At 42.1% G+C, this 27,863-nt stretch overlaps 1 protein-coding gene across 1 annotated transcript in view; it reads left to right on the top strand.

The window, feature by feature from the left end:
* The first annotated feature begins 2,923 nt into the window (after window positions 1–2,923).
* IL1RAPL1 (interleukin 1 receptor accessory protein like 1) overlaps window positions 2,924–27,863 on the top strand; it is a 672,251-nt gene continuing 647,311 nt past the window's right edge. Inside the window, 1 exon segment of the mRNA XM_033147221.1 lies at window positions 2,924–3,044. Within this exon segment, the coding sequence (XP_033003112.1) occupies window positions 2,982–3,044 (63 nt within the window). The 5' untranslated portion in view covers window positions 2,924–2,981.

Here is a 27,863-nt window from a genome sequence, read left to right as displayed (position 1 = left end):
AAAAGGTGCAAGGTCTCCAGCATAGCTGTCAACCTTTCCCTTTTTTGTGGGAAATTCCCTTATTATAGCATTGGGAAACAGCAGGGAGGGTTGACAGTTATGTCTCCAGGTCAGACTGAGAGAGATCTTTGGCTGAAACCCTGGACAGTCATTGCCAGTCAGACAAGACTGAGTTACACGATGGACCCATGGCCTGGCTCAGTGTAAGACAGAGTCTGAGTATTATTATTTCTCAGTATGTGCTTCTGTAAATGCACCCCTATTGAAGAAAGACCATGACTCAGTGATCGAGCATCTGCTCTGCATACAAAAGGTCCCAGGTTCAGTCGTTGGCATCTCCAGCTAGGGTTGGAAGAGATTGCTGTCGGAAACCATGGAGAGACACTGGCAATCAGTGTAAACAATTCTGAGCCAGATGGATTGATGGTGTGACTCAATACAAGGCTGCTTCCTGTGTTTCTATGTATTATTCCTTGTCTATATCTGTTTCTGTAAATAGGTTTTACCAAACATGCCTCAAAAAAAGAATCACCAAAAATATTCTACGTCTTCCAAAGGAGATCTAAGCTTTTCGATCCACAAGAAAGCCACATGCATTCTCTTGAAATGAACAGGACCTTCAAATCGTGCTCAGACACATTGCGTCTTTTGAATCACATCTCTCTCCCTCAAGTTTCTCTTTCCTTTCTGCTTATATCATTCACCCCTTTGCCTGGTACCCACGGTAACGTTTAACAGCACTGGCAGCGCAGCGTCTCTGTTCCAGGCTTGCTGTAACAGTGCTCCACTCTTGTCAACTATTATTCCTGTTGCTCTCATCATCTCCGTAATGTTTGAGGCCTGAAATCCTTCGTCCTCCAGGCAATTGCTTGAAAGAGCACCTTCTTGCCTCACACATTCAAACTCAAAAGATCACTGAAACTGGTTATGACTCTTGACTGGACTGATAATGCTGGGAATTAATCTACTGCCTTTCAAGGGCACTAGGCCCAATGTGCTAACTTTGACTGAGGTAATCTTCTCTGATTTCTGTTGGTTCATTTAAGATTCTCAGCAGAGTGCAGCAGCAGACAGTAAAACCTCCTTTCAGCAGCTTTTTATTTTGGGAGATGCATTAACTCTTAAGAGTGAACTTGGCAACTGCATCTAATGTAAAATGATTAAATTTAACTATTATACAGAGAGCTGCTGATGTCTTTGAAGCTTTTGAGTTCATTTTGGATCAGGGATGATTCCAAGCATGAAAAGCAGAGACAGAGTAGTCTGGAAAGAGGAAAAGGAAGCCTGTGTTTCTAGCATAGGCAGAGTACAGCTGAAGAATGGCTGGAGGTCAATGGGAGGAGGAAAGCCCACATGCCCAAACTTATTTAAGAAACAGATGATAGATAATATCAGCGGTGGAGGAAGCCTTTTTGCCACCTGGGGCAACGGCGCATAGGCACCCCCCTGGGGGTGGGGTGTCACAGCACGTCGGATGCACTGCGCATGCCCGGAATTTCCGGGCATGCGTAGTGGATCCGGCCAGTGCTGCTGCTCCCATGGTGAGCCGGCGAGCGAGTGGTGGGTTGTGGGGCTGCCCCGTCTGTAAAGAAGCAGGGACAGTGCGCCGGGCGGTGGGGAAGGGGCCGGGGAGTGTCACCCCCCTCCCCTGGAACCTGGGCCAGAGCGCCCCCTATGCCTTGCCCTTCCTACGCCACTGGATAATATCACTGACTTCCAGTAACTCAGGCTGTAATCCTTACCATGTCTACTCTGACATAAATTGCACTGAATTCAGTGTGTCTTATCCCAGATAAATGGGATTAGGATTGCAGCCTGAGTCAATTATTATTATTATTAATGAGTGCTTGGTTAGAATGAGGCTCAACTGAGCAAACAAGAGAGCTAATTATGGCACATAGTTAAAGGCAGTTGGCATCTGTCTGTCTCATATGAATGCTTTATTTAATTATATCTTAATTCTTAAATTTATTTTCTTAGAGAGGGAAGTTTTAGAACTCACAGGAGCATATTTTAAAGATCTAACACAATATATTTCCATGCTTTACTTTGCTGCACATTTTGTGATTTTAAATCTCTGTTGGCGTTCTCTCACCAAAAAGTACTTGTCCCAAACCTGGATCTTGGCATCCAGGAAATTCTTCTTTTATACCTTATTTCCCCCCTGCCACCAACAGAGGGGAGGTTGGACTGGGGCCAGCACACCAGCAGGACACCAGAATGACTCTGCCAGAAATATATTTAAGACTTATTGGTGTTTGATATGGTATAATTGATGGTTTATGTGCTATACAACCTGCACGTTTCCTGTCTTGAGACTGCATAGTGAAGGCAAGAGGGCTACAAATATGTATAAATAAAGAAATGAATAAAGCATTAGACGGGATTTTAACATTTAAAGTGTATGAACCCAGATCATCACATGTTCCAGTATGGTAAAAAGACTGAGGGTCAGTGAAGTGAGTGACAATTCTCCTTTCTCTTTGTTGCTTAATGACACTATAACTCTTTGGCCCTTCCTCAAGCTGCCAAAGAATCCTAATTTGTTTAATGACTTTCTGTTACATTATGGAGGTGCATCTAAATAAGAGAATGATGTACAATAGGAGCCACCAAAGCAATACAGAATATCATCAGCCCTTTTGTCTATGACCTTCGGAGTATGTTTTCAATGTGTTTGAAGTAGGCCTTCTTTGTGAATTCCATATATTCTGCCATGGGCCAGGAATCAGCTTCACCTGTTGAACAGCAGCCTGAAGGGGGAGAAGGCGGAGTGACTCCACCTGCAGCTGATCTGCCTTCAAGGACACAGAGCAGAAGGCACTGATGAGAACCAGCTGGCTTCAGCCTTCTTAAGCGCAGCTTCCAGCAGCAGTCAGATGTGGGTAACAACACTTATAGTTCCTGGTCCTACCTTGCTGCTTCTGGCTCATCTTCAACCTTACTCATCAGATTCCTTGATCCCTGGACTGTCTGACCAGATGGACTGCTGTTTGTCTGACTCTAGGACTGGACCTGACTTTGGACACTGCCTCTGCCTCCAGGTAAATCCACCTCAGAGACTCTTCTGGTTGGCTGGTCTCCCACTCCACTGAGCTCTGCACATTGTGGCTCAGCAATGATATATTTGGCATACAATCAGTGGCCTATTTGTTATTCATATACAGCTATATTCTTGGGAGGGAGCGATATATTCAGTCAGAAAGCCAGCAATGAAGAACATTAAAAAACATATTTGTCTGTATGGGAAAATAGTGCATTATGAATATGTTAGTAAAAGGTAAAGGGACCCCTGACCATTAGGTCCAGTCGTGTCCGACTCTGGGGTTGCAGCACTCATCTTGCATTACTGGCTGAGGGAGCCAGTGTACAGCTTCCGGGTCATGTGGCCAGCATGACAAAGCCACTTCTGGCAAACCATAGCAGCGCACGGAAACACCATTTACCTTCCCACTGGAGCGGTACCTATTTATCTACTTGCACTTTGACATGCTTTTGAACTGCTAGGTAGGCAGAAGCTGGGACTGAGCAACAGGAGCTCACCCCATTGCGGGGATTCGAACTGCTGACCTTCTGATCAGCAAGCCCTAGCTCTGTGGTTTAACCCACAGCACCACCCACATTAAATTTGTTTGAATTTGTTAAATAAATTTAAATAGCTCTTGGATTTGCATGTCCCTCACTAAATTTTGCAACATTTGTTGTTTGGCAGCTGTTATGACTCCAGAGTCCAGGAGTGACCAGGATACTGATTCAGTGACTATAGTATTACCAGCTAAGGAGCCAGACCAGGTTAATGTTTCTGAGCCTGATGCTAGTGATTGGGGATTGTTAATCTGAGGCTTACTAGACTTGCATACTAGGCAGTTATGGATACATTTAATGTACATGGTAGAGAAGCCATGATCTATTAAGCACTATGTCATGTCTGTGTTATTTCTGTGCAAGGACACAGAGTACACAGCAACTGTAAGCAGCATCTACGGGAAATTATGCTCTTGCATCTCCAACATCAATCAATTTGTGCTCCCGTTTTATATGAATGTCCCTGTTGTATATGTATGTATGTGTTTATGCATGTGTCTGTGTGTGAAAGACTTTGGATGGATAGATTCTTTTAACAAATCAGCTACGGAGGGGAATAAGGCAGTCACTTTATTCACCCACAGTATTGTCCAGTTCTGAAGCAAGTAATTTCCCCTGCCCTTTCTTTTAAACAACCAATAACTGGATGATAAAATATTTGTTACCCATACATCTCACACTGGACTCTGAGGGCTCATCCATATTTCCACTTTTCCTGTGCTTTCTTAGCATGAGTATGAACAGCTTTGCCTTTGACCCACTGCTTTCCCCAGGAAAACCTACTCTTTAGTGCTAAATTGGAACAAATGGCAATCCGCAGAAAACCCAACTTCTGTTTTTTTTTTCCAATTCAGCACTAAACCTCGGGTTTTCCAAGGGGAAAGCAGCAGGGCAAAAGGAGGTATGGATGAGCCCTGAATTCATTAGCCCCCAGACAGAGGATATCAGGTTTTCTATAAATGGCCATATGGAAGTCTGTGAATTTTGTTTGGTTTACAGAAGCACTACTGGTAAAAAATAAGGGTGTTTCAAATGATAGAAAAGAATAGCACATACTTTCAAGTTTCCTGCTCCTAGCAGATGGGACTCATAGATCTAACTCCCCACTGACACGGATATGTGCAAATATCAAATCTGGACACTCTCTTAGCATGCTAAATCCAAACTAGATCTCACTAACTGATTGGATCTATCCTAAAAAGCAACATCTGCAGCCCCAAATGGAATCAGTGGCAAATCTAGTGACCTTGTAAATTTCCCTTGAAGAATGTTGCAGTCTTCCATTAATTCCTTTATCTTCCCTCAGAATTCCTACTGAGTCATTGCCTAGTACATGGCTCCAGATTTGCCTCTAGATTTCTTATTGAGTGATTCTCCCTTTCTCCTTTGGAATCTTTGTGTGTGTGTGTGTGTGTGTGTGTGTGTGTGGTGTTACTATTCTGTTTATAGTTTTTTAGGTTGATTGCTTTTAAATTTTTGCTGTATGGTCACTTAAGTGTCTTCTCTAATGCAATGGAAAGGCAAGATTGAATTTTTACTACTATTAATACTAATACTAATAATGATGTTGTATTAAAAATCAATAAGCAGACAGCAAACCATAACAGGACATGGGATTTGAAAATGTGATTGTTTTTCAAGGGGCTCTTTTCATTTTCTCTTTAATTCAGAACCAATGAATCATGCAAATAAACACATCTCTGCATTTTCTGCTTTATTGTACATTGTTATGGTAGATAAAAGCACTTGAGATGCTTTCATGATTTACTTTAAGTCTACACTTTATACTGCAGCTTTGTACTAATAGTAGTTAAGAAACACTAATTAAGAAAATAGATCAGAAAGGGCAAGTCTTCATTAGCTTTCTGTTGTGAACAATTTCCTTTACCATGGATGCTACTGAAGACATTCAACTCTGTGTCTATGGGGATACACAAGAGTTTCCTAACATATACAGAACAATAATATTTGACATGTGAATAGACAGTCAGAGAGCTAAGCTGTTTGTTAAGTGAATGAAACTCAGATAAAATACTTCATTTCTTTAGGGTTTTTCCTCCCGGGAAATTAAAATGACAAAAAAAGACACAAGGCATATGGTCATTTGATATCTTGCCTCATCACCAGCTGAACTGCTTATTCCTTCTATATATAATGCCTATATGAAAAGCACTTTAGGTGATCTATGCTGCTTTTTGAATCCTCAGGCTTTATTTATTTGTACACTCAAGGTGGCTAACAATAATTTCTCCCAAGATTTCTCACAAATACCAAATCTTCCTCTGCGGAATAATACATTCCAGTTTATGGAAACAAAGCTGAATACCTAGTCACTTAGAGACTATAGGAATTACGGTTCATCTGCCCCTTGGAAGTCATCTGCTACAGAGAGTAGATAGGGGTTGTGAATACACTGACATCTCAAGGAGCACACAATGCTCATTGTATAATGATCAGACCTGTTTACAGAAGTCAAGCTGATACATTTTTGAGGCATGGTTTGGGAGGCCTTGCACTGTAATTTATACCTCCATTCCCCACAAAATTGATTCCCCCTGATCCAGCTGTTTATTCATCATTAGTAATAGAAGCTGTGCATAACCAGTGAGAAGCACCAACACAGCAAGCCAAAGGATGTCCCATTTAATCCAAGTTTATTTGAAGCAATGTACATCTGTTTCAAAATCTGTAGAAAATTCAGCCGCTATTCTGTGGAAATCCACAGTAGATAGATGTCTTATGGATTTTTGTATGGGGAATTCATCAAACCTCTGATGTACTACTGTTGAATATGCTTTGAACATGCAGAAAAGAAACCTATTGCAATCAACTCTAATGGAACCCTCACGTATCCTTGAAATATTATAGGAATTGTGTTCCCACCTGCCTTTACAGCGCCTACTGGGTCCTGTAACCCACCCACCCACTTCCCAAGGCTATCATTGTATAGACGTAACTGGCAGCTAGTAATATGAACAAATGCATAGTTGGTGAACTATCTGTATTCAGATTTCATGTGCCTTAAAAAGCACATTAAGCCAAAGTAGTCAAAGATATCTTGGGATCTTACTAAACAGAAGCTGAGAAATGGAAGTCTATTTCTGAATTTAAGCAAGTGGATGGCTTTCCAGAGGAAAGAGGAAAGCTCCTGCTGGCTCTGCTGAAAGAACTGGAGAGGAAGATTGTTAAGCATCAGAAGGAGCACAGCACAATTTTTTTATGATGAGATTGTCTCTCTCAGTGCTTTAATCAGTGAGGTAGAAGAAAAGCACTTTCTGCAGGTCTGAGGAGCCATTTCAGCCACCTGAGAAGATGCCACTCACAATGGAAAACAGACTGGGTGAATTATTTTAGAAGGGGTTTTTGTTGGTTTGCTTTTGGGTTTTTTTTGTTTTTGTGTGTGTTAAACATTAGGAAAAATTTCCTGACAGTGGAGCTGTCTGCCAAAGAAGATATCAGTCTCTTCCTTTGTTAGAGATTTATAAACCAAGACTAGAATTGATGGTTACTTATCATGGAAAATGTAGTCGTAGATTTCCTGAACCAACAGAAGGCTGGCTGAGCTTTGAGGTCCCTTCCAACACTGTGATTGCCGGATTCAATGGTTATCAGCAGCTCTCTATGATTTCAGACAGCCATTTCCCCCACACTACCTAGAGATGCCATTCTGGATAGAAAGCTTATGCTCCGTTACTAACCTACAGCCCATCCTGCCACTGAATTCCTGACAAGGAGATCATCTACATGCCTCTTCACTGGAATCAGTAGAGACATGCTGCTAGTGAATCAGGTTATAGTGCTGGCCAAAAAAATACTAATGTCCAGGTGGTGGTGGTTGTCATTTCTGTTGGGTTAGTTATTACCTGTATAACAGGGATGACAGAAACATTTCAGCCTGAGGCTGCCGTCCTTCTGGACAACCTTCCTGGAGTCAATGCCAGTGACTGACTGTGGCAGAAGCCAAAGTGGACAGAGCAACAAATATAAAATAGGAGGCTAGTTTCTACACACACACACACATCTATGCAAGAGGCATCATCACAGTTCAGGAACATATTCCAGCTAGGCAAAAACACTCAAGGAGGGTGCAAAGCAGGGCTGGTAAAGAAAGTAGCTAGGGAGACTGTGTGGTGTGGGCAGAGATGGAGACTTGGAGAACTATCTATCAGCCCCAGTCCTGAGGTTAGCACCTTGTTTAACAATTTAACCATAGACTGTAGAATCTTCAATTCTGCCATTTATTGTGCAGATGCCTTTATAAGCAGTATTTAATCAATTGCTCCAGTGCTTCTTTAAAAGGAGTACAAACTATCACTGAAAGGGAGTACCATACTGTTTCTTTCTTGGCCTTTGAAATTATTTTATTTATTTTGCTGCTTATTAATTTTAGATTTCTAGAGTTGTCCTGGGTGAGGACTTCTTGTTAAATTCAGCTTTGACTGGGAAGCATGCAAAGTAGTACAATTAAAAACACATCAATGGGATTTTTTTTAGTGTGTATTTTTTTAGAAAAAAATGAAGCTGTTAAAATGTAGGATACATAAGGAAATTTGATTTCCTTCCATAAATTCACTTTAGGTTAAAAAAAAACTTATTATATCCCATCATGTTTTATACCATATAATAACTATTTTACTTGCAGCATATGGCACACGATAATGAGCATTTTCCCCCAACAGGAATTACTGCCTCCACTAGTTCAACTATAGGCCCAGATTCCACAGGAACTGATCATTTTATGGTGCCATCCTAGGAGCTCAACATGTGCTCGGGGATTTCCCCACACAGAAGCTGTTTCAGAACTGGTGCCATCAGATCTGGCCTTACTAAAAAGGCTGAGCCACTCTGATTCCCTCAGCACATTCAGATACAATCTGAAATGCCAATTACATATTTAAAGAGACATTCATTCACCTAAACCAATTAAGAGGAAACAAGGTTGCTACTCACTACATCATCTTGTCGCTAGATAGCATAAAAAGTGAGTAGAGAAGCAGTACAATGATTAAGTAAAGACAGAACCTAAAAACAAACAAAAACAGATATAAGGGATTCCATTGCATAGACAATTGCATCCAAAACAGCATTTGCAAAACAGTAACCAGAGAGCCTTCAGATTAGTCATGTAAAAGTGGTCTGGGGAATGAAGAGTTGGCTTAAGATATGGAAACCCTATGTACAAATACTTCCATATGCATAACCCATTGGGTGAGCCTTAGCGGGGGCCCCCCTTGTGTTTCCTCTGCAGATGGAAATGAAAAATTACTTATCTGAAATACCCCAATAGAAAACACTATTAGAAACACTAATAGAAAATATTGATATGTATGCTAAAAATAATGATAAAATCATTTATTTGTGCAATTATCTAGAATAAGTAAAGTGAGTTTTTGGTCTCTTTATTCCTCTGCTAATATTTTGCTATGGGTGTACTGTAGGATATTTCTGGTCCTTATTTATCCTCCTTGATTAATTATTGCAAACCTTATCGAAGGGCAAAACCTTCTAGAAATCAGTATATGTAGACTAGGATGGGGAATAAGATCCAGAAAGCAGGCTGGATTCTGGTAACTTCCGACCTTCCATGGACTAATTTAGTAGGTAAAGGATTACATGCCTGTCACCTGATACCATCACAATAGGTAGCTTAATGCCAGAGGAAAGAGGTGCTTGCAATTCTTTCCTATCTTTCCCAGATTTCCAAGCTTGTACTGCGAAGGAGAAATGTCCTATTTCAGGAGTGGCTTGAATCTAGACCATGCCTGCAAATTAAACCGTGACTGGGAGTTCCCAAGCATAGCCAATCCCAGTGGGTGGCATTCAGCACAGAATATAAATTCAGCACCACTTGCAACAGGTATTAGCTCTATTCAGGAGCTCCCATCTGCAAACTCCTGAGTGGAACCCAATGCTTGTTGGACAGTCAGGAGCACACTCTTATTCTCCCAGATTTTCCTTTGCAGCCATGGCTTTACCTGCCCCACACAGTCATGTCAGGTGTGTCACCAGGGTGAGGCAGGTGCCGTGGATTGCCCAAGCTAGCCTTTCTGTCCAAATTTGGACTCCTAGTGGTCCTAATTTGACCTGTGGGTTAGAATTCTCCATAGCTGATATCAACATTTTCCTGGATATCTGATTTGCAATGAATCAACCGTAACATGATTCTTTAGTTATGTCATGAAACAAAAGTCTGCGTTTCTATTTTAAAAAAGGAGGGGGATGATTAAAAAAATTATTTTCAAAATCCTTGATCAACACTGCCTTACTCCTAGCATACACACAAATCAGGATTATGTGGTAAGAGTTGCATGGGACATGAGTGGCACAATTCTTCAGAACAGTTTCTGCTTTTCCATTCCCAATGATGCTGGGGAACACAGTGGAATACTGTGAGCTGCAGAAAATTAGGAAATCTCTTTATTTGTCACCCCACACTTTTAGAGCACAGCCAACTTGAAAATTACAGATCTTGAAAAGTTCAGTCTTATATATTGTTCCCCAGATGTCCATCCTTGCAGTTCAATGCCACCTTCCATTATGGTGAGAAACTAATTCAGAGTGAAGAGTGCCACCTACTGATCCAATGGCAGATCAATATTTGAGGTTGTCACATTTTGCCTGAAGTCTTCCTTCTCCCCACAGGTCCAAGATTTAAGAAGGATTCTAAGATGGCTGGGTGATTTCACAGTTACTTATATTTACAATTTACCATGTGCAAAGATGCCTGCATTTAAAAAGCAAAACGAAGACTTGAGACCCGCTTCCAATTTAGACTTTTTAACTACAAACAAGCTTGAAAGAGGCTCTGGCTGCCTTTGAAGGGCTGCAGCAGCCAGACATGTATCAAGGGGGAAATGGCAATTCGAAAAGAACTTTGTTTGCTTTACTAAATTTATGGACAGCAAGAGAGGGATAGTCAAAGAACTAACTGAAGTAGTGGTGGGAGTTGCAAAGAATTCATTTTAAAGAGTGAGTTGAAAAAGCACATTGGAAAATAAAAGGAACAGGTGCTTTATTTCCCCACTATCACAGCACTGGGAATTTCCCGCAAGAGAAGAAAGATTATTTAATGGATATCTGCTTTGCTTAAAATATGAGCTCAGAGAATTTAACAGTGGTTCCATGCTTGGAGATATGCTAGCCTATATCTGATTCAAATGATCTTGAGTGTCTTAATACTGCTTCGGGTGTTTGAAAGTAAATTTGATTTTTATCTTCCTCACTGACCAAAGAATCTTGTTATTCAGCCTGTAAAACACAGCAATTCCATAGCCAAATCATTAAGGAATCTTCAAGTCTAATCCTGGCACTAGAGTGTTTCCTGTGTCACAGCCAAATGAAGATCTGCAGGGCAAATAGATTTTGTTGGCATAGTCCAATTATTTTGATGGAAAATAACATCTCGGAGGAAATCACCCTGCTTTTTGTTCATCACTAAAGTGTAGTGATGGTATCTCCTACTCAAGGTGGTCAAATAATAAGTTCATTTTTGCTTTTTTATGAAGTTCATTATCTCATCTGGATTTGACTAATTTATACAATCAGTGATATATCAACATATCTAAATAAAATGTTGAACATTTCCGCCTACTCTTAGCAACAGCCGATTTAAGAGAAGGGGGAAAGTCCCATGTAAAAACCACAGTAAATACAGTGATTAAAAACTACCTTTGCCACAAGAAATAAGTGCCATCAGAAAACACCACAAACAAAATATACTTAAGCTCACACACAAACATATAATTCACACGCTTAATTAACTATAGCTAACTATACCTAATGAGGAAGGTGAAATAGATTCTGCTTATAATTTGTTGTTGTGAAATGACTGTTTCGATTTCCTAGGTGATACATTTTTGATTTCAGACTTCTTGATGAAAAAGTTGGTTCTGCTAAAGCCTTTCTGGTAGGTTTCAGGTTGGGGACATGTAAAAGCTAATGCTGTCCTAACAGTACTAAGTGCTTTTGAAAAGTTGTTTTGTGATAGCTCCATTAGACACAGCTATTCCCCAAACTGTTTATCTGCCCACTGGCATTTTCCAAGTTTCAAGGACAACAGACCATACCCAGTGTATTGTAAAAGCCATTACATATAGTGAACAAACTTGGCATCACATATAGTGAACAAACTCGGCATCACAAGTTTGGCTCTGTGTGACATACACACGAAACCCAAAAGTGAAAAAGCTGGGTGGGCCACCATCTGAAAAAGATTTTGCTGAAAATTAATCAGCCTTTTAATCTATTAATTACATTTAAGTAAATTTGCATATTACCAAAACCTCAATATGGGTGACAGTTTGAAGAAAAGGTGGGGAGCTATGGACAAATCTGCCAGCCAATCCTATACTTTAACTAAAGGTTATCTGTAGCATTTCTTTTTTCATTATATTAGTATACTATAGTCTTAAATATTAACTTCAATGATCAGCTTTACTGATTAAAATTTGCCCAAAAAATTAATCAGTCTAGAGTCAAATGACATGTTATGCAAAATATCTGTGATTTTGTGTGTGTTTTTTTAAAAAAATGAAAGAAAATGCAGCCACTTAAAAAAATGTAGAAATTGTACGGAACAGTAGGGTAAAGGCTCTTTAAATACAGTATTTCTCCTGTGTCATTTCCTAAATCACAGTCAGTCCCAAGCAGCTAGGTGGGGGATTTTGATCAGGAAAACGTTCGCATTCCCCAGTTCTATGATACTCTACCTGTGACTGCAAAGGAGCTAATTTAAAATAAATACAAAAAAATCAGTTTATCAGCCATTGATTTCCAGTATAAACTGATTAAAGTTCCAGTCCAAAAATAGATGGTGTGGCAGCAGGGCTTGCACAAGATACTTTTGTGCCTCAGGCAAACCCCTAAATGCCCCCCATCAGGGAAAAAGGGGTGAGTGAAGATCTACATCAGGAACAAGGGGGGAGGGAATGAAGATTGGCATTGAGATCTACTGCCTCTGTGGATCCTTCAGTCTGAAATGGTTACCTCACCTTGCTTCACCTGGCAGTTTCTGATGTTGTGGAGTTCCCTTCTGATGGAAATATGGCTGTCCACCACGCTATTATCTATCAAACAACAACTTTTAGACTTGATTGTTCAAAGCTTTTGGTAGATTGCTAAAGTGGAGTTCAAAACTCCAAGCACCACTCTCTCCTGTAATGTATTTAAGGATGGGGATAACTTTTGTTCAGTTTAGTTTCATGGGAAGCCACCTATTCTTACTCCCAAAACTATACATAAAACAAATTCTGTGATGCAGTTCTTCAACCAAATGATGTGCACAGAAATGTCCATAGTAGCAGAAAGTGTACGTAAAAATGCATATAGCAGTTGGAATAACAAACAAAAACTGCATTATAAAAGGCTTGCAAAAATGTCTGTATTAGGTAGAATTGCACACAGGCATGAATATATTAAGAGGAATGAGCGACTTCCGGCGGCGACGCCATCGTGGAGCGGTCGTGGGTTGCCTCGGCTGCGAGGCGACCCAGTCCGTCTCGGGGGTTGGAGCCCCGCCACCGCAAAGCGGGGCTCCGGTGGGGTGCGGGAAGAGCGTCCTGCACCCCGGGCTCCCCGGCTGTGCCCATTATGGCTCTGAACCCTTCCCTCGCTCCTCCTTTAAAGGGGGAGTGGGGGTGAAGGGACCACGGAGCCGGGCTATAGGGGAAATGCCCCAACCGAGACGCGGAGCGGCGGTCACCCCCGCGACGAGCGTCAATGTTCTACCTGTCAAGTCTGGAACTAAAAAGAAATCCGGTGGTCGTGAGTACTCGATTGGACTTTGCTTTTGTACTTTTTTAACGACCCGGGAGATACTCGCAAAGGAAGTCTGCCTCCCTCCCTTCGGGGGTTAGAAAGTAACCAGTTTGAGAGACTGCTGTTACAGCGATGATCACAAAGTATTTGGATTTTGACAAGTGAGGCTTTTTTGATCTCCCTCTGGGGAATAAGCTTGTGGAGAATATCTCTTTTTAAAATTTGTGAGTCTTACACCCTGGACACAGGGAAAATGGCCGTGAAAGACTGTGACTGAGTGGAAAGTTACTGGTATTAAGATGGAGAACCCTGGAAATCGAAACTGTAATTTGACACCTGTGCCCGCTTCTGACATGCTGGGTTTTGTCTTTGAGTTGGCTATGAACTGTGAGATGAGTGATGAACAAAGGATTACTATTTTGGGACTGGAACTGCTCAACCGAAAACTGCAGATTCTGAACCGGGATATGTCAGAAAAGATGTACCCCACAGAGGAAACTATTCAGGAAATGGCAGCATTGGAAGAAAGCCTTGGCATGGAACTGAAGGGGATGACCGAAGACCAGAGTGGAATGATCTGGCGGCTCCGGAAAAATGAAACGTCCTTTGGGGGTGGCAGACCCAGGACGGGAATTAAAGAAGAATGTTATGAAGAACCGGAGAAGCTGGAAGAAGAAGATATGTATACCCTGATGCTCTATGCAAGGATTGTTTTGGATTTTGTTTGGATCTGTGGATATGCAAGAAAAGAAGACACCTCGAGGAGCGGTTCTGGAGCAATACGACCAAAGAAAATGGACAGAAGGGGGATAGGCTGAACTGCATTAAGGGAAAAGAGGAAAAATGGTATATTGTGGTAACCTGAAACCGGTGTGTTAAGACTTTAAGCTTTTGATTAAGAGAAGAGATATTTAAATTTTGTTATTAACAGCAGTTATAGTGAAAGAAGATATTTGTGATGATTTATATTTGAGAATAATGTGTTAAGAATTAGAATTTTGTGTGGAATTAACAGGAAGTTATAAAATGATTGATTTTTGTTGGAATTAGATTTATTTTTAGTGTATGAAGTTATTAAAGTAATATTTGGTATTAGAACCGAGGGTGAAAGGCAGGGGAAGTCTGTGCCAAGATTCGACCAAGATTTTTTTTGTTATGACACAAGAAGAATTATTATTGGTGTATATGTATTTGTCTATTTTCAGTTAGGGGATGGGTTAATGTTGGTGTTTTATTTGTTGTTATAAAATCAATAAATTCTTATTAAAAAAAATAAGAGGAATGAGCACCTAACATGCTGATGATTTTCAGTGACAACTTTAAAATAGCAGAAATAAATAAAATGAATTAGATAAACATGTGATTTTTTTACAAATTTTAAAAATTGATTTTAACAATTTTAAGCACTTTACAATATTGTTAAATTTTCATCCTTCCCCCCTTTCACTGGGGGAAGCATATTTTCACTCCCCTCTCTCACCGGGAAAGACAATAAACATTTCGCATTTAACAATAATTAACATACTCAATATCATTGCTTAGGCCTGCCCCATTTCTGTAGGGCAGATATTCTTCTTTTCCTCAAGTTCATTTTCGAGTTGACTTCCTCAGAACCCCCCCCCCCCGTTGAATTCATTATCTATCCTCTTTATCAGTTTTCCAAATTCATAGACATATCTATTTTACCCCAACATTACATTTTCCTTTCCATTTCCTTACCTTTTTTTTTTACAAAATCACATAACACTAAAATCATTTTCCTTCTTACCAATCCTATTTCTACCTAAACTAACTCCTTTTATTTTCTATACCTTGGCTCCTAACTTCTTCTGAAATTTTCTCAGGTCCTTAACATTTTCCCTTACTCCAATCTAATTTTATACACCTAAATTTCTTCTGTTTGCACCCTTCCTTTCCTCCGGTCTCAAAATTATTAGCTATTTTTCCCACCTCTATCCTAATTTTTTAACATATCTTCATTAACGCCAAAATACAGCTCCAACTGTATTAACCACTTATAGAGGGAAAAACAAATCAAAGTATATCCCACTCCAACCCTCACAAGTTCCTGAGCCCGACAGTCAGTCAATGCTGTTTGCTATTCTCTTCTCTTCTTTTGCAGTGTACTGTTTCTCAAATCATCATCTTTACGTGATACAATCCAAACTGTTTGCAATTCTCTTCCCTTCTTTTGCAATATGCTGTTCTTTACATCCTCATCTTTAAAGATTCCTTCCTCTTTGCAAAACAGTCCTTCTGGGTTAAATGCCACACCACTCCTTCCTGTTTTTTTTGTTGTACTCAGCTTAAAGAAAAGTCTATGGTTGGTTTTATTTCTTTCACTTTCCCCTCCCATTCCTCCCATTCTTTAAGTTCCTCTGGGGCTGGCACTGCCATCTCCAAAGTCCGATTCGAGGCTCTCATAGTCTGTTCCATCTCTTGTAACAATTCCGAAGTCTTTTTTTTTTTAAAGCATCAGACCATTTTTCCTTTGTCATTTTCAAGGTCAAAAAACAACTTTGTAGTCAAAACAATCCGTTATACTGTAACACCAACCACCATAATGTCTAAATTTCTTGCTAAATCTTTCAAGACCTCAGAAAAAGAGGGTAACTCTTTTCCAAATCTAAATTTGCAACAATTAAATCTTAAATCTCTTCCCCCCTTTTTGGGGAACCCGTCACAGAAGTTTTCCTTTTCCCCCACCCACAACTTTTGGCAGCAGCCTTGGTTACACTGTTACACTGTTCCTTCTGTTTCAACCGCAAAGGACCGACCTCCATTATTTTAAATCCCTTACCTCTTCCAAATTGGTTTCAATTGCTTTTTTAAAAACTCGCAGTCAAATGATTCCAGTCCAAATTTAAAGGAGAAATTGAAAGGAGAAATGCTCCTGGCAATCAGCAATCGCAGCTTCACGCAGCAAGTGTAGCCGCTGGATCCACAGTGCGCCATCTCCCAGCTCTCTTGCTCTCTCTTGGCAGTTCTTATTAGAGCTTACCGGGGAGCAGGGGAGACATAGCAAGCACCCGCCAGATCACCATGCCCCCAGGACGCTCTTCCTGGGGTTCTTCAGGGGTCCGCAGCGCGGTTGCGGATTCCCCTCCCCCTTGCTGCATTGGGGAATCTCGGAGCGAAATTCCCCCGACTGATCACTATGGCGCCCAACCAGAAGTCCAACATGTGAAAAAGTTGATTTAGAAAAAATAAAAAACTTGGAGAAACTGAAATGAACAAATATATCCATCACTATATTTCATTGTTAATATTGGTCTTAAATGTTTTCTGCTGGTTTTATTTTGACAGTTATTGCTAGCCACCCCGGGCTCTACAAGAAGAAGGGAAGGTTACACAAATAATAACTGATAGTAATAGTAACAAGATAATAACCTTTCCTATGGCAGAATGAATCCAAAGTGGGTAGAAGGTCACACGGCAGGCTTGGCACTTCAAATTCTTTCAGCTTAATGTTGTATTTATTCAGAAGACTACAATGGATCTGATTACCATCAATCATATTTATCTGTCCGCAGCTCACATGCTCCACGTCCCTATGCTCAGGATCTAGAGAGGAATTTTAATTAACAAGAGTTGTTAATCATATGCACAAAACTTCATTTGCAAACTGTTCCTGAATGGATAGCCTCTATAATTCAGTGGTTTTAAATAGGCCTAACAGTAGCAGAGTGTCTACGTTCTGGTTGTCTGCAGTACAGTAGGCAGGCTGTGGAATCTGGTATTTAGAACATAATTTGAGAAGGACAGACTTTTTGAAAAGATCATTTTCTGATTACACTTGACAAAAGCCCAAGTCCACAGCAGATCTTGAACCAGGACTATTGAGGTTCATAGTCATAGACACTCCCCCCTCAAAAAAGAAAATGATATTTGTTCTCACAAACTCCTCCTTGGCAGGCATGGGAAAGAGAGACTTCCTAGTTCCAACTTGTATTCAATACATCTAATAGGGATTTTTGGATGTGCTGCCCCAAGATCACCCAGCAAGCTCTATAAGAAGTTTTGAATAAAGATTAAGAAGTGTCTACCAGCATGCCTGGAACACATTGTTGTCCTCCAGCTTGCCAGCCAGTTGACAGTAGCAGCAATATATCTGCATTTGGGGTTTGTTTTATTTTTTTAAAAAAACTGTTCACAATGGGCTACTTTTGGAGTGTAGCTCCTAGAGAATTAGTGATGCAGAGAATAGCATGTCTGGTATGAGAAGAAAAGTGCCATGGGAACTGCTGTTGTGACATCATTTGGGGGCCCTCCAGGAGCTATAGACCCTTGGACCTGTGAGTGACAATCTAGCCCTACAACAGCTGGGGAGTCATGCATTAGCCAACCCTGGGTTAGAGAAATTGCACTCAACCCTGAGTTTGGAAGAAGGTAGGGCAAAACTCCATGCAACTACTCAAATTGATGCAGAGCAGAACTCCAATGTATAGTTAGCAGAGTAAAAAACTTAAACACGTTGCAGGAATCCCAAAAAATAGACCAGAGGCAATTAATATTTCATCCAGCAGAGCTTTACTGCTACTGAAGGCAAATGAGCATAATGGTCACAAATCCAATACATTCAGGATTGGCACTGTCCATAAGAAATCCAGTTGCAGCAGACGTAACTTAAACTTAAAATAACTTATAATGAGTCTAAACCTTAACACTAAACATACTATGTACAGAACACCACACCAGAAGGAAGAGAGGTAGAAAGAGAAAGTGAAACCATGGCTCCTTCTGGCCTTACTTTTTTAGTCAGCATGGCCTTGACAGAAAAAGATAATAGAACCAGTTTAAGCCAAACATCATGACCTTTCTGCTTGCTTCTTTCACACAGATAAGCTTCCAGAACCCTCTTGAATTAATTAGAATAGAAAAGATCTACAGCGTATACATCAGATAAATACTTTCTGTGCTAAGAAATGCAAACTGACAACTTCAAGGCTTCTAATGCCCCCTGAGCTTTTGTTGTTGTTGTTTATTCATTTAGTCGTGTCCCACTCTTCATGACCCCATGGACCAGAGCACGCCAGGCACTCCTATCTTCCATTGCCTCCCACAGTTTGGTCAGACTCATGTTGGTAGCTTTGAGAACACTGTCCAACCATCTCATCCTCTGTCATCCCCTTCTCCTTGTGCCCTCCATCTTTCCCAACATCAGGGTCTTTTCCAGGGAGTCTTCTCTTCTCATGAGGTGGCCAAAGTATTGGAGCCTCAGCTTCAGGATCTGCCTTTCCAGTGAGCACTCAGGACTGATTTCCTTCAAAATGGATAGGTTTGATCTTTTTGCAGTCCATGGGACTCTCAAGAGTCTCCTCCAGCACCAAAATTCAAAAGCATCAATTCTTCGGTGATCAGCCTTCTTTATGGTCCAGCTCTCACTTCCATACATCACTACTGGGAAAACCATAGTTTTAACTATATGGATCTTTGTCGGTAAGGTGATGTCTCTGATTTTTAAGATGCTGTCTAGGTTTGTCATTGCTTTCCTCCCAAGAAGCAGGCGTCTTTTAATTTCGTGACTGCTGTCACCATCTCCAGTGATCATGGAGCCCAAGAAAGTAAAATCTCTCACTGCCTCCATTTCTTCCCCTTCTATTTGCCAGGAGGTGATGGGACCAGTGGCCATGATCTTAGTTTTTTTGATGTTGAGCTTCAGACTATATTTTGTGCTCTCCTCTTTCACCGTCATTAAAAGGTTCTTTAATTCCTCCTCACTTTCACCCCCTGAGCTGCTCCGTCCCAAACAAGCACAGCTTTCTTCCCAAGGAGGGTGGTCAGAGGTTCCGTCATCTGAGCAAAGTGTGGGATGAACAAACAATAGTTTGCAAATCCCAGGAGGCGTTGTACCTCCTTGGTGTTACAGGGAGGCTGCCAGGATAAAATAGCCTCCACCTTGCTAGGGTCCATGGCAGTGCCATTGGCTGAGATGCAGTGGTACAGGAAGTTGATGGTAGACTTGTGAAACTCACACTTGAGAGCTTGGCAAACAGACAATGCTGTTGTAACCTCTGCAGCCTGGTGCACACATGCTGCTCATGGTTAGTGGCTGAGGGAGGAGTAGATCAGGATGTTGGCAAGGTAAACAATGACAAAGCAGTCGAGGAGACAGTGGACACGTTGGTCAAGCCAAAGGGCATTACGATGTACTCACAGTGCCCATATCGTGTCTTTCATTCATCACCCTCATGGATGCGCACCAGGTTATAGACCCTCAGCAAGTCCAGTTTGGTGAATAGTGTGTTCCCCTACAGCCTCTCCAAAATCTCAGCAATGAGGGGTAGCGGGTACAAATTCCGGATGGTGACCTGGTTTAACCACCGGTAATCATTGCAAAGCTACAACTTCTCTGACTTCTTTTTCACAAATAGTACAGGAGTAGTGGCTGGTGAGGAATAGGGTCATATAAAACCCCTCTGCAGGTTCTTGGTGATGAACTCATGTAACACAGTTAATTCAGTTTCTGAATTTGAGTCCCAGAATTTGAGTCCTGGGAATCAGGTCTATAGGGCAGTCATACGGTCGATGAGATGGCAAGAGGTCTGCTTCTGTTTCACTGAACACATCAGCAAACTTGGCAGGCAGGTTGGCAAGCCCATCCGTTCTCTGTTCCTGCTGCCAGGACTGCTGGTGCCAGACAGACATGGCCCATGCAGTCCCAGGCACTGAAGCTGATTGTGCTCTGGGACCAACTGCTGTGAGGATCATTGGCCTCCACCCACTCCAGGCCCAACACAATGGGGATATGGTGTGTAGAAGCCAAATAGAACTCCGCTTCCTCACTATGAGGCCCACCTGCAACCACAGCTTGTCCATAGCCCAAGTCACTGGTCCTGGGGCCAAAAGCCTGTCATCAATTGTTTCCACCACAAGGTGTGGTTGGATGGAATGTCTGGGGGTTCCCTGCCATGTCCATGTAGTTGCCTATAGCTATCATGGCCCAGGTCTGCAAGGCTGGTCTTCCTGGAAGTGTCAGGGTGACGGACACCACCAGTTGCTTGGAGGGTGTGGGGCAAGGCATCTTGGCACTAGCAGGACACGCCAGACCCTGGCTTAGTAGCCCATCTAAACCAGGGGGTTTCCATTTCCTGGGCAGGGAGCAGACCCCTCTTTGACATGCATGTGGCTGCCATAAGTCCCCGGTCTCCACAGTAGAGACACAGTCCCTCTCTGCATCTCCATTCCTTCTCAGTCTCTGTCAAATAAGGGCAGATTTCCCCTATCTGCCTTGGCTCCTCCTCTGGTTGGAGCATGGAATCCCATGGAGAAGGTGCCATCAGACAAGTCCATCAATTCTGAAGCACAGGTGAATCAGGCTTTAAAGGTCCGCTGGGCACTCTGTGTGGGCCAGTTCATCTAGAACAGGTCTGAAAGCCTTCTTGAAAACTGGTTCACTAGAGCTGCCTGATTCCAGGCTAAGTCCTGTGCCAGCAGCTGAAATTCACTAGCATATTCCCCCACCGCACCAATTTCTCTGATTCAGCTCCCAGATCAGGCTGTTAGTGGTCTAGGCCCTGTACATGGCCTGGAAACTGTTGGCTAAAAGTGTCAAAATCAGCCAGCAGGGGCTCTGTTGTTGCAGCAAGGGTGTTGAGTTCTCAAAATTGTAAGGACAGTGTCTTGAAAGATCAATCAATCATCCCATGGAATGCATCTTAAACATTTTTATGCACCATCCTTGAATATATTTCTCAACCTGGAGAGGGAAGTAAAATCCATCTGCAGTACTTAAGGCCATGACCTTGGACTTTCTGTTCCTCATCAAGGTGAGATTCCCATTGTCTTCAAAAAAAGTCTCGCCTTTGTGAAAGGAGGAGGATCAAATGTTATGTGGGGTTTTTAAAGCTATTCATCTTGAAGACTCACTTCTTTTTATAAGTATCTGACTTATCAGTTCTAATTTCTAATGTTGTGTTTGGCCTGGAACACTTTCTTTCATTCCTGCTAAAGCTGAAAGGTTTCTTACCTCGAGGCACTTCAGAGGTGAGTCTGCACTTTAAAACTTCATGAAGCTGAGGTCAAACAAAAGTCAGTTCAACTGCTTTTCAGAGGTCCCTTTGTCACTGTTTATTTGCCCTCCTTTATTTGACACAAAACAGAATATGTGTTACAATGTGACCCTATACATTTCTGCTCAAAAATAAGTCCCATTAAAGAGGCTTAGGGTCAGTTAAGTATGTATAAGAGTGCAGCCCTGAATACATTCCTGAAATAGACAAACTTTCTCACACTGACGAAAACCAGTTCATTGCTTCCGACCTGATGAGCATTGAATGATTCATACGATAAGTGCACAGGAACTGTTCATATAACCCAGCATGTCATCTCCAGCTAGGTACCTCTGGAAGCTCAATATCAGGGCATGAAGTTCATCAGATACTTAGAAGTATGCTGTCTCTGAACATGGGAATCCAATTTAATTTCCGTGGCTAATCAGCCTTGAGAGATCTGTGAATTGTGTAATCCTTGTTTTAAAACCCATCAACATGTGGTCATGAAAGTTATCTGCAAATACATAAATAGAACAGGAAGGGGAAATCCTGCCCATCTAGAAGTTACTGGAGTACAACTATCTGTTGGAAAAATGCTCTCCCATGGCTCCTTCTGGCATGTCCTTTCAGTCCCAGAGCACCAGTAATCTGCAACCCTTTCCTTATGAAAAGAGCACACAAGTCTTCTAGCATCACACAGCAAGAAGAAAGACTCATCAGTAGTTCTAAACTACTTTATTTACAGTCCATGTACAGAGACTCCATAATCATTGTCCATGTTCTCCGAACCAGAGTACAGAACTGCGACACTACAGAAGTGAAACTAAACCATACAATAACAACACTTTGGCGGAAGAGATAAGACAGACTTCTGTTCTCACACTCTTTCAGACACTCATGTGATTTACACTAACCACAATAGTCCTGCTGAAGCAGCAGAGGATATATAAAAATCCTAATACTATCATCACCCCTAAGCATGGGCTATGTGTCCGACTCTTCATGACCCCATGGACCAGAGCACGCTAGGCACTCCAGTCTTCCACTGCCTCCCACAGTTTGGTCAAACTCATGTTGGTAGCTTCTAGAATACTGTTCAACCATCTTGTCCTCTGGCGTCCCCTTCTCCTTGTGCCCTCAATCTTTCCCAACATCAGGGTCTTTTCCAGGGAGTCTCTTCTCACGAGGTGCCCAGAGTACCTGTATTGGAGCCTCAGCTTCAGGATCTGTCCTTCCAGTGAGCACTCAGGGCTGATTTCTTTCAGAAATGGATAGGTTTGATCTTCTTGTAGTCCAAAAGCATCAATTCTTCGGTAATCAGCTTTCTTTATGGTCCAGCTCTCACTTCCACTGTGCTGAATACATTTGATGAAGTCCAATATCTAGAGAGTCAGTTTACTCACCCTTGATTCAGAACATTGGTGGATATGAAAACAGCTTTATAAATTATTATAATAAGAATTTATTATTTATACGCCCCCCCCAATCTGGCTGGGTTTTCCCAGCCACTCTGGGCAACTATTAGCATTCCTATAAATGACACATCTACTGCTCCTCATCAGATCCTCGGAGGGGCACTATAACATCTCAAGATGCCTTCCAGATTTCAGCTAGGTCTCTGCCAATCCCTCTATCTCTCATTACTGCAGTTCTTTCTCATTGACCCAAAACTTGTTAATGTTATAACTCTCTCTCATACTCACAGACCTTCATCAGCTCCTCCTCTCAGTTAGTGGAGGTCAAAGAATGCATGTCACGTTCCCCAAACTTCTGATGCCCTTTCCCCCCTTTTGGAACATTCCAGAGAAATCGCCAACTATTTTATGCCCCTATTAATATTGTATTCTTTTGCCCAATCATCTGTTAATATTATATTCCTTTGCCTGACAAAGGATATGACCAGACGTGCATTCATGACAGTGTAACAAGTCCACTCCACTTACCTATGGGGAGGAGTTGCGGTGGACCGCATGGCCACCCACTCTCCTCCGGGGACGAGAACGTCGTTCCACGCTGCCTGGAGGATTCCTGACCACGTCATCAGCCAGCCAGCCAATCGGCTGGCGGGGGGGGGGCATGGCCGGGACCCATTTAAGCAGAGGCGTGAGCCAGAGGGTTTCCCCTTCAAGCTTAAGGGTATTCCGTTAAAGGAATCTGGGGGTGTGGATCTTGTCCGAAGCCTGACCCCTTCGGGAACCCAGGGGGAGTTTGAGTTGGTTTGCAGTGATGGGACTCACCCTTACCAGACTTCCTGCGCAGTGGCCAGGAGTCAGATATAGTCTGGTCTACTCAATGCCTAAGCCAATACCGCTCACATTCTGTAACCAATAAAGTTGTGGCCAAAATTTGCCCAATAACATTAACCTTATATCTTGTGTCTTGGTGTTTTTAGTCCTCATCAAGGGAGTGGTTGCGGGGTCTCGACACGCAATACTTTATTTAGTCTGCTTATTTTTGCTTATTTTACTCTATTTCACTGGACAACTTCAAATTCAAGGATTGTGCATGACCCTGGGGGGGCTCTCTTTATTAACCCCTTTTAAATGGTTTGCAATTTGCAAATTGCATTGGCATGACCAGAAGATACTTTTGGTGGCAGGAACCTTACATTTGTAGCAATGATATTTAGGTTAAAGACACCTGCTTTATTGTTTTGGGCTGTGTATTTATCTGTCTATTTATCTATACAGGCTGAAAAATAAAATATGAAAGGCTTTCTATAATAATGAATGTAAGTTATCTTGCACTTTTCACAAACAGTCCTACATTGACTGTTCTTGTAAAATATGCAAGTTTATTTTAAAATACTCAATTAATTGATAAGTAGATTAAAATACAGATGATCAATCAGCTCCTATCAATATATATCCATTCTTAAGTACCGGTAACTTCGGTGCGTTTCTAATAGGTGTTAATATGCATGTGCTATCATATGAGAGGCTCTGATTCTAGCTCCATTGACCAAATGCAGTATAAAATGACATGGATGCCTAATATTCAGGCAGTTTCCTTTAATTCAACTGGGCAAGGCAAAGCATTTGGTGTGCTTGAAATAGATTCCTGTTAGAATCCATAAGATGTCGCCTTCCTGAATGTTTGCTCAGTGTTCGTTCTCTGTTTTAAGTTCTGTGATAACCATAATTTGTTATTCCACTAGTTCTTGTTTTTAACAGGCAGACAGTTTAGTAGGGAAAGGAGGCAAAGTTGTCTTAGAAATATGGAGCTGGTCATGTTAAGTCTATTCCCATCGCAAATGCCTTAAGATCACCTTGAACCAGGTGCCTTATTTCCACTGCATTATAAGGATGTATCTGTACATCCAGTTGTCCAGGTAATGTCACCAGAGTAAGAGGCCTTTACTTTGGTAGCAGATGGATGACGTCCCTTGGGTTTTATATACAATCTACACTGGCGGAGGAAGGGTGGTGCAGTGGGTGTGGTCTGCCCCAGGTGTCATCCCTGAGAGGGGTGACATTGCTGCGCCTCCCCCTGGGCCACACATGCTCACGCAGGCGGCACCCCCCCCCCCAGGACGCTCACCACTCACTTCACACGTCACCCCCAGGACGCTTGCCAGGCAGCTAGCCCCACCCTTGGGTGCACAGTATGTGCGCCACTCCAGGTGCCGGAGCAGCTAGCTCCACCTCTGAATTTACTCACTCCTTGAACCCAGTCGCCTGTAGCCAAGAACTTGTTGCTTCAAAGTATGCAATATGGTGAGACAGCATAGAAGAAAACTTGAAAAAAAAATCCAAACCAAAGTAGATCTCTTCAAAAATAGTCATGACTCCCCATGCCCCTTTTTGGACTTTATTATGCTTTATGGTCAAGGCAATGTGACTCCAACTAGGCTGGAATCAGGGAACCTGAGGCCCTCCAGGAGTTGTTCAAGGATGATGTGGGTTGTAATCCAACATTGGCCATTCTGATTGACGCTGATCAAAGTTGGAATTGGGGGGGAGGGGGGAGGTTGTTAGTTTACCCATCCCTGAACTACGGCTTGAAGTTATTTAATATTTGATTTTACATTGATGAAATGTATGCACTGCCCCCATCACAGAGTAAGAGAGGGTGAAAAATAGCATGCAGATGCCTGCAAATCTTAAGTCCCTGTGAAGAGAAAATAGTAGTAGAAGCGGGAGCAGCTGCTTAGCCTTTCTCTCAGGCCTGGATCTGTCAGTAGCACCATGCTGTCAATGCTGATCATGAGTCCCATTTGTCCAGTTTGTGTTGTAAAAAACAAGTGTGTCTCAACAGGACAGATTTTACCCACTGAAAATGAGAGGGAGGGGAGAGAGAGAGAGAGAGATCTTTCATCTTGTCTGTGCCTCTTCATCAAAATTCTGATCACATTACCTTCATTTCAGACTCTTCCATTCTTCTCTGCTTTTATTATCCCTTTTCCCTTCCTCCCCTTGTCCCGATTCATCTATCTCTACCGCTCTCAAAACAAAACCTTCTCCTTTGCATTGCCAACCAGCTCTCTTCGTTCAAGAAGCGCTTGTGCTTTCACAGTTGTCTCCCCTCCCCCCCCCTTGCAAGAAGAAAGAAATCTGACATTTGGGGGAAAACAACATTTTAGGATCAAGTGAGGCAAAAGCTCTACACTCCAAATTGGAGCTACTTTTCTTCCAGGTCTGTAGACCAAAGTTACAGGAGTGTTCTGTCAGCTCTCCAGAGCCGCTGACCTTCATTCTTCATTGTTTGAAGCTTGTTCTCTCTGTGTGGTGTGTGGATTATGTTTGCTGCTACCGGATATGCTAAAACGGCAGTGTTTCTTCATAGAGACATTTCTTCTAAGGGAATAATTAACGTGAAGCATACAAGGTGGGGGGCAGGAAATGTATTTGGGATAATTTGAATTTCTACATGAAACTGACAAAAGTTTGTTTCAAAATGTTTATAGATTCCTGACAGGGAATGGCTGGAATCCTTATTAAGCTGCATGAGGCCTCATAATTGGTTTATTCTGTTAAAGTGTATGTTGCTCAAAAGCTATGTGGCTGTAGGACAATACCCTCCCACTAAGTCTCTCATGTTTCTTTAAAGGCCTGGGGAAACATTCAGAACCCCACACAACAGTACTTAAGAACTGTTTTTGTGCAAACCCTATTGATGTCTATGTCGGACCAGTTCTTTTGTTCCACAGGCATCTGGGCACATTTCATCGTAAATGAGGGAATAATCAGTCTACCTGGTACTGCCACAGAATGTGTAATGTGCCCAGTTCACTTGGCAGTTGTGTTAGAGGTGGTTTAAACAGCATGGCAGGTGGGTGTGGGGTGAAGAAGCAGGCACCCATGGGAAAAATGTAGATCTGTTTGCAGTTGGAAGTTAAGAGCTGATTCCTAAAGTATGTTTAATGCTTTGACTGCAACTGCTGGGTGCAACAAATTCCACAGAAAGATGCCACTTTTCGCAAAAGCACTATGCTACCCACATTAAGTTGTACAAGCTATGCACTGCTTTTGAAGTAAACTGATAGGTTCCTTTTAGAACAATGGTGGGGAATTTGTGGCCTAATTTCATGCAGCCCCCTCAGATACTATGGACCACCCCTCTTCTTATTCTGTGGGAGGGGCAATCCTACAAACTCTGCCCAATTTTGTCTCTGATGCCATCCACCCAACTGACTGATATGCCCCCCCCCCCCCCCGAAAAGCCAGCTTCTCTAATTTAGAAGCTGATATTACAGGAAGGCATAGCTGGAGAGATCGAAAGTGTGGGCTTTGTCCCAGTCCTTCCTGTAATTTGCACCAGTATCAGGTTCACCCCTGACTGGGCAGTCCTTTTAAGTGGAAAGATGCTCACTAGTTTCTCATTCCTTCCATTATATCTTTAGTGGCAGAATATTATTCCATATTATGGGAACGGCCTACAAAGACTTCCTCTTCAGAGTTTCTGGAAACTCTGTGTATTGGCAGGGACACAGTGCAGACATGATGGGTCAGTAATAAATCTCCACATGATTAACCTTGTTTAAACTGGAGATTTCAATAGGGCTTAAGCCTGCTCTGCAACAGAATAATCAAGTACCCTGAAATCTTGGGAGCAGGGTAGACAGGGTTACTTTTGTATCAGAAATTTATGTGGTCATATTGGGACCAAATGCTTAGAACAGGGGCTACTGCAGAAGAAAGCAAGGCTATAAATCCTTAAATGGCTCAGGACCACAATACTTCAAGGACCGCCTCTTTCCATATGAACCTACACACCCTGAGATCATCTTCTGAGGCTCTCCTTCGGGTGCCTCCTCGAGAGGTCCGGAGGATGGCAACACGAGAATGGGCCTTCTCTGCAGTGGCTCCCTGTCTATGGAATGCTCTCCCTAAGGAAGTTCGTCTGGCGCCATCATTATACACCTTTAGGCGCCAGCAAAAATTCCTTTTTAACCAGGTCTTTGGTTGATCTTATTGGCACCCAACACCCTTTTAGAATGTGGCTTTTTGGTTTGATTTTATGTGTTGTGGTCTTGTTGTGAACTGGCGTGGGACCACTGGGTATAGGGCGGTGTATGTTGAATAAAAT

The sequence above is a fragment of the Lacerta agilis genome, chromosome 4, assembly GCF_009819535.1.
Source record: "Lacerta agilis isolate rLacAgi1 chromosome 4, rLacAgi1.pri, whole genome shotgun sequence".
NCBI lineage: Eukaryota > Metazoa > Chordata > Lepidosauria > Squamata > Lacertidae > Lacerta > Lacerta agilis.
The sequence above is the reverse complement of the archived record's forward strand: the minus strand, read 5'-3'. Positions and strand labels throughout refer to the sequence as shown.